The 19,583-nt window shown below is 32.6% G+C and overlaps 3 protein-coding genes across 3 annotated transcripts; all 3 read right to left on the bottom strand.

Annotated features, from left to right (window-relative positions):
* Window positions 1-7,100: 7,100 nt before the first annotated feature.
* On the bottom strand, window positions 7,101-10,275 carry LOC105769662 (mitochondrial carrier protein CoAc2). The gene is made up of 7 exons (XM_012590434.2): window positions 9,294-10,275; window positions 8,778-8,863; window positions 8,482-8,689; window positions 8,228-8,354; window positions 7,946-8,130; window positions 7,739-7,861; window positions 7,101-7,668 (listed from the first exon to the last, which is right to left on the bottom strand). The coding sequence occupies exons 1-7, from the start codon at window positions 9,423-9,425 to the stop codon at window positions 7,531-7,533; spliced, it is 999 nt and encodes a 332-aa protein (XP_012445888.1). The 5' UTR covers window positions 9,426-10,275; the 3' UTR covers window positions 7,101-7,530.
* Window positions 10,276-10,426: 151 nt separating this feature from the next.
* Window positions 10,427-12,637, bottom strand: LOC105769663 (thiamine phosphate phosphatase-like protein). Its single transcript, XM_012590436.2, has 4 exons — window positions 12,398-12,637; window positions 11,903-12,024; window positions 11,619-11,820; window positions 10,427-10,838 (listed from the first exon to the last, which is right to left on the bottom strand). The coding sequence occupies exons 1-4, from the start codon at window positions 12,533-12,535 to the stop codon at window positions 10,563-10,565; spliced, it is 738 nt and encodes a 245-aa protein (XP_012445890.1). The 5' UTR covers window positions 12,536-12,637; the 3' UTR covers window positions 10,427-10,562.
* Window positions 12,638-14,375: 1,738 nt separating this feature from the next.
* Window positions 14,376-17,977, bottom strand: LOC105769948 (probable protein arginine N-methyltransferase 1.2). The gene is made up of 9 exons (XM_012590929.2): window positions 17,554-17,977; window positions 17,178-17,188; window positions 16,658-16,813; window positions 16,461-16,524; window positions 16,229-16,371; window positions 15,488-15,575; window positions 15,211-15,326; window positions 14,918-15,068; window positions 14,376-14,800 (listed from the first exon to the last, which is right to left on the bottom strand). Exons 1-9 carry the CDS (start codon window positions 17,813-17,815, stop codon window positions 14,595-14,597), a joined length of 1,197 nt encoding a protein of 398 aa, XP_012446383.1. The 5' UTR covers window positions 17,816-17,977; the 3' UTR covers window positions 14,376-14,594.
* Window positions 17,978-19,583: the final 1,606 nt, after the last annotated feature.

Genomic DNA, 19,583 nt, shown 5'->3' with positions numbered 1-19,583 from the left:
GCTATGGCATTTTAATGAAAGACCATAACTGGGTTATGACACCTTGAACGTAAGACCATGGTTGGACTATAGCAGTATAGATACATGTGTAAGACCATAGCTGGGCTATGGTATTTTAATGATAAGACCATAACTGGGTTATGACACTACAAATGTAAATCATGGCAGAGCCATGGCAATGCATGTGTAAGACCATAGTTGGACTATGACACAAAAAGAACGATGTACTCATATCCGTAAGTCGTTCTTTGATTCAGTTAAAAATAGTAAGAGACTTATGTGATTGAATTGAAAGATTTATAGATTATTATTGATATTAATCTGAAGGAAGTGTGTTTATTGATTATATTGTATTTGACAGGGAAAAATGTATGATTTATTTACAATTTAATTTATTATATTATATTAAGTTCGGTAAGATCAATGTTTAATCTATTGAACTTACTAAGCTTCATTAAACTTACTCGTATTGTTTAATGTTCTTGTAGATTAACGTGTAGTCGGAAGATCGGATCAACACATCAAGCTACACTATCTAGTTTATTCCGGTAGTTTTTGCAATGTAAATTTTGGTTTATATGGCATGTATAGGGTTGGTTTGACAATGAAATAGTTTGAATTGTGGTTGTGAATATTAAATGTTTGTATGCATGTAATTAGTAGTAGAATTTGATAAATCAATGATATGAGTTAAATAGGTAGGTAAAAGTAAAAGAAATATTTGTGATGTTATGTCATATTGAGAACATGTTTTAGCTTGTGTTGATTGCTTGATTGGGATATATTGGTGTATGTGAATGTTGAGTGCAGGTTAATGTCAAAATGGGTGAGAAAAGTGGCCTTAAAATGACCTATTTTCGTCCACACGGGCAGAGACACGGGCATGGGTCCCCTGCTTCTAAGAAAATTTTTAAAATTTTGGGAAAAATTCCTTGAGTACCCGGTTTAATCCCGATTCAATTCTAAAGTGAATATTGGGCCTCTAAGGTCCATCTAAGGGACAATATGAGTGTTATATTATTGATTCTTAATATGTGTAACAAAGGTTGAGAAATGTCCGTATTTAATTTGTAAAGTTCGATAATGCTCTGTAACCCTGTTCCGGTAACGGATAAGGGTTAGGGGTGTTACAATTTTTTTATTTATAAACTAAATAAATATAAGGGTTAAATATAAACTTTTTACTTAAACATGTCCACTTCTCCCAGATTGGCACTTATAGTTTTTTTTTGTCTCAAATTGATACCCAGACTTTTTTTTCTTCAACTACATTGGTACCCGAGTCTAATGCCGTTACTTTTTTGCTGACATGGCAATGTTGGCCACTTGTGCGCCGCCACGTGTCGTGTCCTCTTTGGCCCTCTTTTTCTTTTTATTTTCTTTCTCATTTCCCCTCTTTTCTTTTCTTCTTTTTCTTTTTCCTACTATAACTCCTTACTTCTACACAGTTGGCCACCATCCGACCTCCTCCAGTGAGCTCTCCTACCAACAACGACCGTTGTCCGACCTTCTTTATTTGATTAGGTGAATAGAAGGCACCAAAATGGTGAAAGAGAGAGATAAAAAAAAGATACAAATAGAAAGAGTGTATAGTGTTGGAAGTGTGGGATATGAAGAAAGGGGAATTGACATTGTAAAATCAGATAGAGCTAAACTCTCCTTTCAATAGTTCACAATCTAGAACCAGAGATTATCAAGCTTTCTCCTATACTTTACCATGTCTGACAAGAATAACATAAAAAAAAAGCTCAGAAAATAACAGAAATATTGCAATTATGGGTAACTCAAGAGACAGACCAAAAATGAAAATAGAATTTTCTACGATTAAAAATTATCCAGTTCAACTATGAGACACAAGGGAAATTATGGGGGGGAAAGAGTATTAGTTGCACAACCAACAAAAACAATGAAAAATACCCAATTCCCAATTTGAAGTGGGGCAAACATATGTACCTATTCAATATTTAGATGAAGTGGAGAGAAATAGAGAGAGAAAATAGAAGCTTTCATTTTTCTTTTGGCGAATATGTATGCATTATGCAATGTGAAAATTTTCACTTTCTCCCCCTTTTTCATTCCGATTTTTACCTGTTTGCAATCCCCATAGAATATTTATTTGTATCTCCATTTTGGTGGAATATCAAGAAAAAAAAAGAACACAACAAAGAAGCAAAGAAGAATAAGAAGAAAGGTGAAAGAGACGACCTTTGGTGTCGTTTAACCCATTTCTCAAAACCTTATACCTTCAAATTTTCTTGCGTTTTCTTCTTATTTAGATTCATTCTTATTTTTCTTATTCACCAACACCTTTCATTTCCCCCCTTAAAACTCAAATCCTAAGATCTCCAAGCAAGCTTCAGTTTCAGCACAACGTTAGTCTCATTAATAGTATTAACAGAGAAAAGTAGATAAAAGAAGGTCAAACGGTGGTCGTCGTTGGTTGGAGAGTTCACCGGAGGAGGTTGGCCGGTGGCTAAGGTAGGAAAAAGAAAAAGAAGAAAAGAAAATGGGGAAATGAGAAAGAAAATAAAAATAAAAAGATGGACAAAGAGGGTACGCACGTGGCGGCACACGAGTGGCTAGCGCTACCACATTAGCAAAAAACTAACGACATTAGTGATGCAATTTCTCGAACCTGAATAGAACCTCAAAAATAAATCGATGAGACCCGTATTCGATAGTAAGAGAAAGTCACAATTATTTTAAGGATTGTCTTGATTTAGGAACAAATGGGTGGAAACCTTGACCTGAAGTACTTGCAGGATAATGAACCAAAGTTATATTGAACCTAACTCACTTTACTTGCAAAGTTACTCAAACCTTGGTATAGTGAACTAGAATAGGATTTGGGCTCGACCCAATTTGAACAAGATTGTCTTGGGCTTGATCCAGAGTCCACGCATCAACCCATTAAGAGCCTCCTTGAATTATTTTGCTCGGGCCCTTGTAATTGGTCCAATTGGCATTTGCAAAGGATCGAGCAATGCTTTGGACGTTCCATGCATGGTTGGACCATGATGATTAGGCCCATTAACATCATTCATCAGCCCATCAAAATTTGACTTAGTGCTTGATCTCGGAATCACATCAATTAGACTTGGGTATCAATATAGTGGACGAAAAAAAAGTTCGGGTACCAATCTGGGAGAAGTGGACAAGTTCAAGTACCAATTTTATATTTAACCCTAAATATAAAAAAAACCAAAACTTCGAAATAAAAATGAATTACCAGATATATGTTTTTTATTTCTCATAAAATAATTTCATTTAACAAAAATATTTTGAGATACAAATCTCAAAAATATACATGAACTGCAATTTTATATATGAACTTTAAATTTAGTGCAATTATACACATGAAACTTTGATTGTAATTTAATGTATAGATAAAATTTTAATTTTGTTCCAACTATACTCATTTAAAGAAAAATATTGTTAGGCCCGACAATATCAAGAGAGGAGTGGATTGGTATTATAAAATTTTGTACAAACTTCTATAAATAAAAAAAGAAAATGGAAGAAAAGCTTGGACAATTCGATTTATAGTGGTTTGGCCCCAACTGACTACCTCCACTACATTAGTATACCTCAACCAAGGATTTCTCAATTCCCTAATTTTTATGACTTAATTAAAACCCTCTAGCTTTTATGGCTAAGTTGAAAACCTTTTACAATCTACTTAAGATTTTATACCACAAAAACCTTAAATATGCACTTCACAACAAAGAGAAGATTAGCAAACTAACAATGAACCTCTAGTTGGTGTGTGTTTGCAAATTGAAACTCTAAATACAAAGATGGAAAGGTATTACAGTAAGCTCTTGATGAATCTATGTACAAGAGAAAATGAAGCAAATAAAGAATTGAAGACTTTTCTCTTGATCTCTATGATTGGATGTTCATCTCTTGTATCTTAAGTGCTCCTTATTGTATATAGAACAAGGGAAAATTTTGTGATTGTTTATAGTTGTTGGAAGCATTGCAGATAGACTTGTATCGATACAACTCACAAGATGTATGGGTAGAAGTGGACTTATAGCGGTAGAAGTCCCCTTAAGTATTGGTAGAAGTATGGAGGAATGCTTGGGGTTCTTTCTAACTTGTTTCTATCGGTAGAACTTTCTCCAAGTATCGATACAACTTCCTAGACTTGTATAAATGAATTTAAAACACTTAATAACATTTTGGATTGACTCAAAAATATTAGATAAATTAAAACACATTTAAAATCATAGATATCAAGAGGAAAGTCTTTGAAATGCTTTGAAAATGTTTAATGAGATTTTCAATAATTATTTTCACCAAATGACTTAGGAAATATAAATATAAATTTATTTTAAATATTAGATAAATATAAATATTTATGTATGCAATATATAAACATAAAATGATGCTAAATCAATAATTGTGCTAATAATTTATGAGAATTGGATCAAATCAAAATTTCATATGTGAAATTTCATTTATAATTTTAAAATTCATCTCAAATATTTTAATATAGAATTTTTAAAATTCGTTATTTATTGAAAAAGGATATAAATTCACATTCTTTTTTCAAATAGTTGAAATAATGGATTAGCAAAATTCAAACCTTTCCCATTTGTCGTTTACTTGGGGACTTACCTGACGTGCTTACTGGGCGGCTAATAATAAATTAACTATTCCATTTATTATATTAAAAGAAACTCTAACCTAATTCTTCTTCTTACTTTAAAAAACTATGGTTCAAAGAAATTGATGGCAGACAAATCAATAAATAAATTAGTAAAAGGAGGAGTAATGATATAATTAGGTTGTATTGGACAGATAAGTGGCGCTGAAGCTGAATATTTAGAAGTGAAACAATAGAATATTCCCCCCCAAACCAAAACTTGAGGTTTTGATGTTGTTTTAGGTATTAAATACATTAATTATAGGTTGGATGTAGATTCTTAAAATCAAATTTCAGGGTGGAACTGTCTTTAATCACAATCCAAATATACCTAATAGTAAATGTCTTAGCCTACTTGCATTTCAAGGAGCGCATGGTGTTTATTAGTGAAAACAACCAAATCAACTTACAATAATCAAACCAATCTCCATCACAACATCATCTTTTCTTCTTTTATTTATTATTACACTAAATTTAAGATTTCTTTTTATTGTGTTGTTAAAAGTCGTTGATATTTGAGTTTCATCATACACAAAATATCATGTGTATATTCTCCTTTAGATTATTTTGTATTTTAATTTGGGTTCGCTTGTCGTTATCACTTATAATAATGTCTTTTATAACCTTTGTCTTAACTTTGAATGTATTTTTAATTTTGAAGACTTTTAATTAAATCTATCCATAAATCGAATGAAATTACAACTTTCTCAAATCAATTTTATCCTAACATAATTTGAATATGATAGATAAATCTATTTTGTATTTCTACATATAAAAGAATCATTGCATGTCTCATAATGTATTAAAGTTTTGGATGTTGATAAGATGCTCCCAGTCATCCAATTGCTAAGAAAAGGTATATATATGTCAATATTTCATGGATTTGATTGCTTAAAAATCATAATCAACTTGCAAATGGAATCTCCAAATCCGCCTTTGTTTTCCCATTTTGGACTAACTCATCATAAATAAATATATAAATTGCTAAGATAGAAACTTATTTAATTACCAAAAATAAATTCAAACAAATTGTGATAGTTTAAAGGGAAAAAAAAGGAAGAAAATGAAGTAGTAATTAGAAAGTGGGAAAAAAATGCAATAATTGCAGTGAAATAGGCACCACAAATGTTGCTTTCAATTGAAGGACATGAAGCACTAGCTAATAACATAGGATGCATGCACTTTGCTTCTTTTATCACTTACTTCCAATACTTGACAATAATAATCTAAAGAAAATAAAGAAGGGTGAGATTACATCATACATCATATATATAATCTAAATTCTAAAATCAAGAACTGCAGGCCATTGTTGAATGTCTAATGTGCAAACCACTTTCATATCTTTGTTTCTGATTTTGAAGCATTGGGTTTTCATTTACGTGAAGAAAAATGCCATCTTCATGTAATTTTTACATTTCAATAATTCATTTATAAATTTTAACATATTCGTTTCTTTTTTCCTCTTTCGGATTATATTTAAAATGGTTTAGGGCAGCAAATGATAAGTAGCTTTTTAAAGGGAAAAAGGAGGAAGAAAGTGGGTTGCACTTGTATGCCTGAAAAAAAGAAAAACACCAACTTGAAATTTTTTTAAGAAATTTGATTATCGAATTTCTTCCATTTTTAAAATTAATTTAATAAGTAATTTGATTTTTGAGTTCAATTCAATTTTAATTTTATAATTTGAAATAACTTTATTGATTTCCTGTTAATGTCAAAAATGGATAAAACTAAAAGTCAAAACAATTTTCAAAATATTTATATAACAAACTTTCAAATTTTGTAAACAAATATAAAAAATCAAAGAAATAAAAATGTTATATTTATATATATTGTTTTTTAAAATTAAAATAATAAATTTGAGATCTTAAATAAGTAAATTACCAAATCAAGTTTATCACACTAAATTATTTGACTCAATTTTCATTTCAATGATTCGATTTAAAAAAATTCAAATTAAATTAATAAGATAAAATATCACTCATCAACTCGACTAACTCGAGATTCTTTTATTCGATTTATTTCATTAAACGCCACCTCTATTCTATTTATTTCATTAAATGCCACCTCTATCATGCAGGATGCTATTATTGGCTTTATTTCAACCAATGAAAAACGGCTTGCCATGGAAACCATGACTGGGTTTTTTTTTTTTTTTTTCCCAAAAAGGACCATGTTTGCATTGATTTTCTTTGAACGTATGATTTCAACAATTAATCCAGAAACCAAAGGTATGCGTTCGGTTTCAATAAGTATGCATGAACAGATCAGCATCAACTATAAATACGCATCTACCCTGAAATGGTCATTTTTAAGTTTATATATATATATATATATGCGTGTGTGTGAGAATACAAATATCAAATAGGATTAAATAAATCCGAATAACAAACATCTTCAATAAACCAACATGGTTATTTTAGCAGTCAAAAAAGGCAACACAAAAGGATAAAACTAACAAATATGTTATTAAATGAGATTAAACTAATAGCAATTTCACTTTGACTAACGTATATAATATCAGAAAAATATTAGATCAAACATCTATGAAGCAAACCAGAGCCTCTTGGACAGGTTCTCATGCAAGTACATGCAACAAGCTATAATACAAAGCTCCAAAACCCAACACCGGGAACCTAAAAGATAAGTTGACCCGCATCCATTCCGAATCGATTTCAAATATATGAATAAAATTCGAGTCTCTTGGCATGAAAACTTATCTGTAAGCTGCTCTAAGGCTAACATACAGCTTAAAAGAATGGAATGTACAACTTAGATGGCCTGACTTGATATCCATATTATAACATAAAAGCTTTAAAGGTGAAGTGAAGCTCCTTCATGGCCACTCGAACAATCAATGAGACAGATATTACTTATTATTATGACCGAAGAGTTGATGTTCGGGTATTTCTTTTATTTGTTACCACTTCTATCACAGCTTCATCATGGGATGGAACTCTCAGGCTTGATTTCATGATGTCGTAAACTGTAAAACCAATTGCCACAGATGGTACAACCTGGAGAAAACATACAGAGATTAGTTTAACAAGAAATGATAGATAAAAATGCATGACATTCTTTTCATACCTTCAGGTAGTTGATGCTCAGCCCTGAAAACAATTGCTTCCAGCCTTGACTTTTAGCAATCATAATAAGTGTTTCCATTGTTCCTTTCAACTCAGGACTATTAGATGCCAATACCCTTTGGACCTAACAACACAATTCTCATTCATTACATTAAAATTCCTGGTTTGATCACTTTTCCTTTGATGGATTTGAGTCCAAGTAAAATACCTGCATTTGCCTCCTCACGACATCAAGAGGATATGTGAAAGTTTGGCCCAACAGACCAGCTACAGATCCACATACTAGATTCACCATTATGTTTTTCCTCTGCTCATGAGGGACTTGACGCTTCATCTCTTCATAGAAGTAAAACTTCAAACCAGCATACGGGAAGATTCCGTAAAGCGATGGAGCTGAAAATTATCCTCACATATGAATAAGAAAACCCCATGATAATGTAACCACCAACACACAAGTTAACCGCAGCATGCTTAGTTTTGAAATCCATACCGACACCCCGATAGAGACCTCTGAGCCCTGACACTTTGTAAGTCTTGGAAAAACAATCAAGAATTCCTCTGTAAACTTGTTCTCTGTTAACGACTCCCACGACATTAATCTCTGGTGGACTAACAACCTGCTCTAGCAAATGCAACTTGGTCAGACAAACAGAAAATCCCAGAAAGAAGGAGCCAAGCTGAGTGAGTGTCGACACTAACTGCCCCCGAACCTCCTCGGAGCCTCTAGATTATTTCGCTATTTACCTGATAAGCTAATTTAGTCCGAACCAAATCGAGAGGATAAGTAAAAAGCACAGCAGTTCCTCCAGCAAATGATCCAGCAACAAAATCAAGTGCAGGGCCTCTTCCAATGTCAGGAAATCGATTGATGATCCATCTACGGTATTGTTCGTAAGCCATATAGTGAAGTGCTGCATAGGGAACAATTCGAGCGATACTAGCACCGTTTCCTCTATAGTCATCTCATAAACTTAGTAAGCAATTAAAGATATATTTCGGGGAAATCCCTAAGTAAAAAAGCTAATGAATTGGATATCCACCTGTAGAAACCCTTGATGCCTTCTGTTTTAGCAATCTTTTCGAAGGATCCAAAGAAGCCTATGCTGCGAAATTCTGCTTTTCTAGTCTGGAACAGAACAACGAATTATAAGTTCATCTGCAAATGCACGGTGAATATCCAAATGTTGCAGTCCTCTGGAAGTTGGCGGCACAATACTGAAATCTACGTTCTTACTTTAATAAATTACATATCACTTTGTTATTCCTAGAATGAAGAAGGCTATCAAAATATCAAAATTAAATAATCTCAAAGCCAACATTGTTTTTAGCAACAAAACTTCATTGCATTGATAAAACCAACAAGTTATTGTAAGCTCGAAAATCAATTATGGATGCCAATTCATATAAGAAAGAAAACAAAAAACCAAATAAAAAAACAGCAAAGAAGAACCAAAGAGTCCAACAAGTACAATCGCGGCTAAGAGCAAATAGTTACACAAAGTAAATCAAGAAGCAATAAATCGAGCACAAACTGTGAAGCATCGAAAAAGGAATACCTGAAACAAAATCTTGACACGCTCAAGTGGAGCAACAGCGGTCTTTGCAAGGCCACCGGCAACACCTCCAGCAACCAATTCCTTTGCAAACAAAGGCATGGACTCTATGATCCCATCAAAGAACAAACCCATATCTCTTTCTCCTCAGTTGTTTGCCATTTTAAGCAGATAGAGTGAAAAAAAAGTGATATTTTTCGTAAAAGAAGATGGTTAGTTATTAAAAGAACAGCATGGGTGGGAAAGGAAAAGACAGAAGAAAAGGGAAAAACTATCTGATGGGGGTCAGTACTGGGTTGAGTTTTATATGTTGTGAGACAACCGACATTTCAGAGCCTCAGATTCAGAGGAGCACATGTAATGGCTCCTTCGGGTTGGTTTGGTTTGGTACAGTATAAATTAGATTCCAGTTGTGCGAAGGGAAGGGAAGGGAAGGTAATTGACTAACGAGTTTTGTGGACCTGCTGATATTTAATTCCGGAATTATACTGGCTCTTTTATAGTCAATCTTGGCTGTTGGTTTTTTCTTTTTAAATTGGTTCCAACTTGTTTGGTGGCCACTGGCCATTGGTGAGTGACTGTGGAATGAAATGCGCCTATTCTCCTGATACCTTTTCTGTTTCTTTTAATATCAATGAAAGCAGCTGAAATAATTCATGCAGTCGTTTTTAAAGACCCGACGGCTGCGACCTATACTTTGTATTCTCAAATTACGATATTTTCTTGAAAATGATAAAAAAAACTAAAATGCCTCTTTCTCTTCTTATTTGTAATAATAATAATAAATACAGAAGTAGGATTGCAAGTTTCTATAGAGATGAAGAGGGAAGGATGAATTCTATGAAAACTATGTATATATAGTCCATGATATTTCCCAAATTGATTCTTTATAATCTTTAACATGTCATCTAAACAACATTATTAGAATTCAGGAATAATGATAAACGACTGAATCAGAACAAATTCTTATAGAATATGTCTGCCTGATCTAATAATTTTATGCAAACTAAGGTTCTCAGTTATCCACCAATATACCTTAAGCCTGGAAGGTGATTTCCAAACATTGATCCGATATGAAATGAGACAAGAATAAGTTGTGATGAATGTAAACGCCAGAGAATTTTGAGCCTAAGGGATGAAACAAGAATTCTGCATTCATATGGTGTAATTGTAAGTATAGAAGCAATATAAGCACCTCCATGGTTTAAGGCTTTGGGCGAAGACACTGAAATATGGAGCTTGCAATCAGATGAGTTCAATTGAGAAAAAATGTTACAAGATGCTTCGTTCTGAGGATATTCTGTTAATGAGGTGGAGCAAGATTCCTTCAAGCTCTTCACCATTGCTCCATTCACGAACTTCTGCTTTGACAAAAGCTCGATCACTAAAAATACAGTTCCATAAAGGGTAGTTCTTCCTTGGCATCACATAATCCTTGTCTCCAAGCTTCAAAGTTGGGCAGTAATCACCTGACCCATCTCCCAGGTAGATAAAATTCTGCCTTTCGCTTTCAGGAGCAGAAGCTTGGATATTGTTAAGTACTTGACCCTACAATAGAAACCACACAGTGACTATTTAATTCCCAAACTCTTAGGTCCTGTAACGTAGTATATAGGAAGCAGTAACTGAGAAACTAAACTACAATGCCTTTTGAGCTATTACGTAGCATTCTGATGAAAACTTAACTTTAAATATTTTAGGGTTACTCTTTCCCTTTTACTAGTGGAACATGGATTACAGCATGCAAAACTAAAACGATTCTGGGGGAATGTACTTTCAAGATTGATGATGACTTGGCAAAAGTTAACCACATCAGTTATGCTTAACCACAAAATATGTTACCTAAGCAACCAGATCCCGAATCAACAAAATCAAACTTAGACATGAATAAATCAATCCAATATTTTGCAGGCAAATTCCAAGGCATACACATTGGCATCTTGCTTACTTCTGGGAGTAGGAGAATATTGAAAGTGCATAAACTTCATGGCCACTACCCAGAAAACACTTTGCATCAACAAATTCAGATGCATTATAAACAAGGAAGAATGAGCATGTATCTTAGCAATTCCATATATTCCCCTTTAATTCTTTCCTGAAACTAGGAGTATCAAGAACATTACCAGAAAAGGAAACTCCACAGGCAATATATCCAGCAATCAAAATAAACAAGTCCACTACATGCCTACAAAATGCAAATGCAGAACCAACAATCCTCAAGCTTCACGTAAACTAATATTCCAGATAATCAACCAAATTTTCAATCAACATAAAGTAAAAACTTAATGAATTTTTCTATAAATATGCTCAATCAGTGAACTTTTTTACCTTGCACAAATTTGAAGGACATAGGCTGCACCCATGTGGAGATAAGGTAGAGTCATGATAAGGGAAGATCCTAAGCCTTCCTTCTTCATCTACGAAGGTTGGATTTGTATAGATCTTTGAGAAGCAACCCAACAGATCATGATACTCCAAAATTTTCTCAATGAAAAACTGATTTGCATCACTAAGTATCCTCAAGTCGCATCTGAAATTCCCCATATAACCAACATTAACCTTAGAGCTTGACAAAGAACAAACCATGAAAAAGGATGTCCAAAAATAACTACCCAAAAGCATGGGCGGCTTTAATGGCGGCAGCAATTCTTGGATGTACCGGAGTCTTTTTCAAGCATTCTGCAATATCGTCAGCATTTTCCCCTCGGGAATGAAGCTCCTTCATCATCCTATCCTACAATTAAATTTAAAAAACAAATATTAAGTTCAAGAAACGAGAAAAGCCTCTAATACACTTTTTCAGCAATACTTAGAAAAAGTACAAACCTTTATCACAGTTAACAGTAAATTATGATATCTTAGTGTTTAATAAACACAAATAGCAAATTTGATATAAAGCAATCGGCTAAATTTCACAGTAGAGTAAAAACTTATTAGCATGGATTTTAGAAAGCCTATCACTCCAATTTATTCCTAGTGATCAATACATTTAGTTTTACCTCGAAAACTGTGAACGACGATTAAAATGAAGTGTTTACTGTAACTATGAAAAAGCAAACGGAATGGAAACTGGAAAAAGGAAGTTTTAAATCAAATGCAAAACAAACCATGAGGGAATTCCAAGGCAAGGTAGATCGGAGTTGATGGAAGAGGTCGGAGAGGCCCATCTCCGTCACCACCCAACTGTCGCTGTCCCCGTCTATTAACGTCCGATCAAAGTCAAAAACCACCACTATAGCCGCCATTTTTAGGGGACTCTCCGACACCCCCGCCTCAAATCTGACTATTTGGGGGGTGGGGAGAATGTATCAGATTGAAGTTAGGTACTCGGTCACTAAACGACTAAACTTTTGTGAGGTTAAAACTAAATCTTGATGTTGACCAATCTTGACTTTACATATGTATTAGTCCCATGCGGGTTTATTATTATATTTAACAATTACTTTTACTTCCCACGGGTTAGTTATACATATTTATTTATGAAAATTTTATAAAATATATATAATTTAAAACACATCAAGATTATATAAATATTTATATACTTTTTACGTCAAAAATAATAATTTAAATAAAAATTAAGATATTTTTATTTTAATATTATGGGAAATGAAAACTTGATAATATTAGTTTTTATTTTATATTTTAAACTTTGATAGTAATTAAAGAAAATGTGTCTTTACAAAATTACTTTTAGGATATACTAATTGAGATAATCAATACATATTATTATATAAAAAATTTAAAGGTAGAATATAATTTAAAATAAAATGATTAAAAATAATAAATAAATGATAATTCTAGATCTTCAAATTTTAAGATTAAAACTATATTTTAAAAATTCAAAATAAATTTGTTTAAGTATATATTTGATATTTTTTTAAGAAATAAATCTTGTTTTTGAAAAAGAATCTATATTTTGAATTTTTATATAGTTCTATAAAAGAACCAAGCTATAAGAAGAAAAAGTCTACATCCCAAAATGAAAGTTGTAAGTTCATTTTTTTAAAGAAAAATAGTATTTATATAGTTACAAAAGAGTAATTATGATTAAAAGATAATTATGATTGATTTATGATTATTGAAAGTAAAAGATAATGAATATTAATATAATATGAAAATCCAATCTAATATATACTTAAAATTTATTATTATCTAATTGTTTTTATTAATTAAATATTTATCTAATTTTTTAAAATTGATTATTTAATTTTAAAAATAATGATTATTAATTGTTTTAAAATTTTTAAAGCTTTTTCAAATTTAAATTTAAAGTATAAAGGAATTAATGACAATTTATTACATTCTTTTTAAAAAAATATTATTATCATTATAATTTTTTGTAAAATTATTATTTTTAAATCATTTTAATTAACAATATTTTAATATATTTACCGTTTAATTATGTTTAAAACTTATATATTAAATGAAAAGAATTTTTAAAATTGATAAAAAAATTTAGAATAAAAATAGAATTAAATGTAAAAATTGAGAGTGCGCCACTTGGTGCAAATATAAGGTATGTACCTTGGTATATTATATATATATGATACAATTAAAATATATTTTATTAAATCTTTTAAAAATTAAAAGGATTTATAAATAATATGAATAAAAGATTAAAAAGTAATATTTAAAATAATTCCCAAGATAACATTTTAAATTAAATTGTTATAAGAAATAGATTTTTCCAATAAAAGAGTTTAAAGTAAATTTCAATTATAAATGGATTTTTAAAAGTAAAAACTTAAAATGAGATTTAAACAGAAATTTTTCCAATATAAAAAAAAACCCAACAATTATACTAATATTATAATGATGAACTAACAAGTATCGAAAGTGTTCGCTCGTCATAATTGTATGATACCACATTTTTTTTATAAAATATACTTTACAATTTGTTTACTTTACCTTATAATATAGTATATGATGTGGGGATCATGAGAAATGTCTTTAAACTTCTTCTTTTTAATTCAAGAAATTTGGATTAAACTTGTGTAAACATCACTTCTGTAAGATATATGTTTTTGTTCAACGTTTTTTGTAAGGCTAAATCTTGTGAAGAAAAGTCCATCGTATTCTCTATGATAAGAAAACACAAGACAATATGATGCATAAATGAGAAGAAAACAGTTGGATTGAGTTAATGTACATGCATCTTATGTGTTTTTCTTTCTCAGGGAAAACCTTTCGAGAAAAAAGAAAGTAGAAAAGGAATTAAAAAAATGTTGGTGAAACGTTTATGGAACATGCAAACAAGGTCTCCTCCTACAGCTAGTAGTGGTGATGAAATACTCTGCAACAAAATCAGCGCATCTTATAGAATTGAACTCTCGAAACCACACAACGTCGTCCGCTCAATGAATATTTAACCATTATATCAACGTCTCGGGGGTTCTTCTTGTTTGGTGCAACAGTCATGCTCCCAATTATTGCCTCCCCTTCACAGATGGTTAACACATCCTCTAGATATAGGACTGTTTGCTTCCAATGGGTAGCTCGCGATCTTGGTCCTGTATTTTGTATTTGCCATTAGCCAAGGCAAAGTTCTTCTAGGATGGCTTGCTGATTTCTATTCGTAGATAAAATGGAAAGGGCAAAGGATGGAGAATTTTGATGTAGATACAAACCTGTAGAGAAACCCATCAATTTGTGGCATTTGGTAAACGAAACATCAAAATATGCAACAAAAGCATGGATGTAATCATCACGCTCTGCAATAAGCTTGAAAGGTGCAGTGAAAGAAGCATCCCCAGGAACCATCTTAGAAATATCCATTGTCTGAAACCAGAAAACCAAAATAAATAATTCAGTTGTACTCCAAACACATTATTTTGTAAAATAATTTCCAGTAAGTGTTTATATATATAGATACCCAATGATATATACATACATACAGGAATATGCTTGTGTATTTTCTCACCTTGAGAAGGTGGCAATTTGTTACAATTTGTTTCTGGTCAACCGTGTCAACAAGAGGTTCCATCATAGCTTGCTTTTTTATACAACTCATGTCAAAGCCATAAACATTATTCCAAACTGTAGCAAGATGATGCCATGTAGAAAAGATGGGGTATATATAAGAATACAAAAAGTTGAATTGCAATGAAACACAATAGAAAAACTCGTTGAAAGTTATACAAATACATATGAACATGAATACCTAGATTTATATCAATTTAGCAGTCTGTTATACTCACATTCGATCTTGTCGTCTTTGTACTCGGCATCCTCAATTGCTGTCAAGTAAAGAGAAGCTTCATCTGGTAGCACAACTCCATCATCAACCTGACATGGGTGAAGGAATAAGAACTTTGATTGTAAAGAATGTAGCATATAAGAAACCAACAAAAGTTTTGCTTTCATGAGCAAGAGTAAAAATAAATTTAAAAGGCCCAGCCCGTTCACCACATGAAATAATACGGAAGCAAACTGCTCAAGAGAGCTTGACATGATGATGGAGTTAAAATCTCAATCAATTAACAGTTATAGCAGGAATCTAAGCTACTTTCTGCAAATCATAGCAAGCAACGGAGAATTTAACTAACAAAGTAGCTAGCTGCCCCCAACCAAAAAGAGCTTGAGATGATGGCAACTGGAGTATGGGAAAAGGCCAAGAAGACATTGACAATAACATAAGACCAGGCACCACTACTGCTGCCATACTAGAATTTAGATTGGTCGCACAGTGGTATACTGGATATAGTATCACAAGAAAAATCCCATATAGGCAGCCAGTCTTCACAACTAAACATAAGCCATACCTAACACATACAGCTCCATAACAGCCATACTAGATTGAATATCAGTTAATATAGCATACACATAAATGATTCATCAAGGAACTTCCTATTACATGATAAAAGTGCAAAAACATATTTCCAACCATGAAAATATTTTGAGTATAAATATTTATGGTATCAAGTATAGCAGCAACTTACAAGCCATTTATCACGGGCATATAACACTGTGTTCAACATATTCTCGAACAATAAAAAGTAACCCATCCACTCAGATATTATAATATCTACTTTTGCAACAGGAAGCTCAATTTCTTCAATCTTTCCTTTCAAGACCGTGACAACTGTAACAATCAAATAATTCTTTGGTAAACAATGCGCTAAAAAGGAGAGGAAGCAATACAAGAAGACACAACAATTTTAAAAACTTCACCATCAGACAAGCCATTTGTTTCAACAATTTGTTTAGCCATGTCAGCCATATGGGAGCATTCAACCTAGGAAAGGGAAAAATATGACCAGCATTTGACAAATAAGAGATAGACGCCAGGAGTGTAAGAATTTGGTCAGACAGATTATTAACAACACATAAAACAGAAACAGAAGGAATATGTAAACTGGAAGTCATACAGCATAAACATGTGCCGCCCCTGCTTTTGCACAAAACAGGGACAAAATTCCAGTCCCAGCTCCCACGTCAAGAACTATTTTGTTCTGGAATAGAAACTTATTCCGATAAATAACATTTTGATATGTCTTGGTTCGCACTGCATCTTTAAGCATTTCCTGAAATACAAGGAATGGCAGGTTAACACAGAGGAAAAACATTTTACAAAAAAAGAAGAAGTGAAAAAGTTATGCAACCGTACCAAGTTCTTCTACTGAAACCAAGAAAACAAACGCAGAAATCATTTCCAGAAATTTAAGTAAAAGATTAAGTTAAAAAAAGAAGACAGTTTTTGGATAGTAACTGTGATGCATTAATTCATGTATGAGCTTAAACAAACAGAAAAATTACAACCAACCCTCCAATCACAGATATTCGGCACCCAATAGATCACAAAATAATGGTGACTGAAGCAGAACTATTCCATAAATAAGTCGACAAAAACGAAACAAAATTCAAATGTCCAAGTTGTTGCACACTTACTTCATGAATACCTGCACATACACAAAAGAGGGGACAAAGATTTAGAGGAAAGTGCTCACTGGAGATAAATACAAGAATGTATGACTTGAAACATCAGCGAACCCAATGCCCTACCTAATACCGACATGCTAGCCCCATAAACATGCAACCAGTGAACCACAAATTACTTAGATATAAATAAACTATTGAACTCAACAAGCTCTAACTTTTGCAAAGATAGAAACTTTCTTCTCACATTGGAACCTTCTTCACAAAAATGTGAAAGCCAACACTAAGAAATCCTCACATTCTCATTGTTTTCTAATCAACAAGAAAAATCAGTAAAAAATCTTCAAAATTGAATCTTGGAAAAGAGGATGAGAAGCAGAAAATATACCGAAGTGAGAGTAAGAATCGAAGTAATAATCAGCACTGGTTTTATCATCTTCGCCGTCGCAACCGAAAAACGAAACGTCGGGCTCTCCCATGGAAACATCTTCACTAGCTTTGTCAACGGCGACGATTGAATCATCGAGATTGGAGCTGTTGCTGGCGATTTCCTTGTCGTCGGCGTCTCGGAAGCGAATGTTAGCTCCTTCGAAATTGTTCGAAGAGTTGGTCGAGGTTGGAGTTGTGTTGGTGCTTTTGCGGCGACCCATGTTCTTTTGTACGACAGTTATTAGGGTTTTGTGGAGGAAGAAGCGATGAGAAGATTAGGGCTTTCGTTTGAGCTTTTTGCTTGTGCTTGGGAGGAAGGTGAGCGCTTTTGCTTGCTTGCATTCTTGCTATGTGTCTATATATTAGCTGGTGGTGCCCTGCCTCCGTTTATTTTTTAAGAGGTACGAGAGTTCCTAAAAAGATTTTTTCTAAGATATCAATCGGCGTCGTTTTACTTATAACTGAAGAGCAATGGTTCCTATTTTTTAAAAAGAAAATTAAACCAAAATCAAATAGGATCATATTTCCAATCAAACAGAGAAATCCGAACCAAACTCCATTTGTCCAAATCTGGTTTAATAGGTTTTGAAATTTATCTTTTCATGATATTGTCTGGTTTTTTATTATTTTAGAAATGGAATATTCATTTCATTTCAATTTGAATAATTACAACATTTTAATTTGTAAATAAAAACAGAACTGAACCAAATAAGTAAAAAAAAAAAAAGAAGGTAAAGATCAAAACGACAAAAACTGAAAGGGTTGGTTCTTTCCTTTCAGTAGGCAACCCAAAATGGGTTCTTTTATAAGAGGAAAAACTTGATACGTCAATTATTCGTCCGAAAGTAGAAAAGTTAGTTACGTTATATACAAAGGCTTTGATCGCTTGTGATTAGTAAACTTCCCATTCACCTGCATCAATTGAAAAGTAAAAGCCGCATCAGGCATTCCACACGCAAGCATAGAAATAAGTTGCAGAATAGATAATATACGTACTCACAGGGAATGTGCATGTAATGTCTCACATCCATAAACTGTCTTCAGCTCCCAATTCGAGCAAGGTCATGTCTCTATCTTCTAATATCTGCAGTTTCTATCAGAATAACATGAACGCAGTGATTTGGAACCCTTGTGACGACACAAGTCATAAACCTAATGAGATCATGTTTCTCTCGTTCAGATGAGACTAATGTAAATTACAATCACGAAAAGACAAATGGCTGAAAATAATACCCTATCATTTGGAGATGTAGCATGTCCATAATGTAAAAGACAATTGCACAATAGAAACATAAATATTTTGATGGAATCTCATATCGATAAAGTCACTCTCATGTATTAACCATACAACAAGTGAAACTTCCAAAAATATAAACTGCAATATATGTCTCAAATCATACAGAATGAGAAACTGAGCATCACTTCTTGACATTCAAAATGTTTTCCTAATGATACATTATACCGGAATTCTCTAACAACGATAGCTATCTTAGATTTCCTTTCTCGGATGTTTAGTTTAAAAGGTAAATCCTGAACAAATGGGCACGAAAAAACTATTAATGTGCTGTTATTATGCATTGCGTGTATTGGACAAGAAATAATCAGAAACTGAGGCACTCCTATTTTCACATCTACTGCAAATGCACGTGTATGAACATGTAGGTGTGATTGAAACATACTTTCAAACTGATATTCTTTCTTGCCTGCTTTAGTTTTTCTAATAACCTCACAGAATGGAACATAGCAAGTAAAGATTAAATTGTCGCTATTTAGCAATACACTTAGGAAACAGTTCTGCTACAACATCAATAATGAAGGTGAAGCAAAAGAAGATGTAAAGAAAGAACGAAATGGCCAAAAAGTAACTTCTAAAACATGTAGAATGACATATCATAGCCGAAATCATTTGCTTATACACGCAAAAACATATATACACAATTGTTGTTCAAGCAATGAAATATAATTATTAGTACCTCAACATGAGCTTCA

The sequence above is a fragment of the Gossypium raimondii genome, chromosome 5 (assembly GCF_025698545.1).
Source record: "Gossypium raimondii isolate GPD5lz chromosome 5, ASM2569854v1, whole genome shotgun sequence".
NCBI classification, from domain to species: Eukaryota; Viridiplantae; Streptophyta; class Magnoliopsida; order Malvales; family Malvaceae; genus Gossypium; species Gossypium raimondii.
The sequence above is the reverse complement of the archived record's forward strand: the minus strand, read 5'-3'. Positions and strand labels throughout refer to the sequence as shown.

Bases quoted from the DNA above. Each gene is read 5' to 3' on its own strand.
- LOC105769948 (XM_012590929.2), bottom strand. From the start codon at position 17,815: ATGGGTCGCCGCAAAAGCACCAACACAACTCCAACCTCGACCAACTCT. The intron at 16,525-16,657 runs GTATGACTTCCA...TCCCTTTCCTAG, and splicing joins GGGCGGCACATGTTTATGCT to GTTGAATGCTCCCATATGGC. The intron at 15,576-16,228 runs GTAAGTTGCTGC...CACCCATGTCAG, and splicing joins ATGCCCGTGATAAATGGCTT to GTTGATGATGGAGTTGTGCT.
- LOC105769663 (XM_012590436.2), bottom strand. From the start codon at position 12,535: ATGGCGGCTATAGTGGTGGTTTTTGACTTTGATCGGACGTTAATAGAC. The intron at 12,025-12,397 runs GTTTGTTTTGCA...ATTTAATTGTAG, and splicing joins TGCCTTGGAATTCCCTCATG to GATAGGATGATGAAGGAGCT. The intron at 10,839-11,618 runs GTAAAAAAGTTC...TTTCTATTGTAG, and splicing joins GTCCTTCAAATTTGTGCAAG to GGTCAAGTACTTAACAATAT.
- LOC105769662 (XM_012590434.2), bottom strand. From the start codon at position 9,425: ATGGGTTTGTTCTTTGATGGGATCATAGAGTCCATGCCTTTGTTTGCA. The intron at 8,131-8,227 runs GTATGGATTTCA...GATAATTTTCAG, and splicing joins AGGTCTCTATCGGGGTGTCG to CTCCATCGCTTTACGGAATC. The intron at 7,669-7,738 runs GTATGAAAAGAA...TGTTTTCTCCAG, and splicing joins TGAGCATCAACTACCTGAAG to GTTGTACCATCTGTGGCAAT.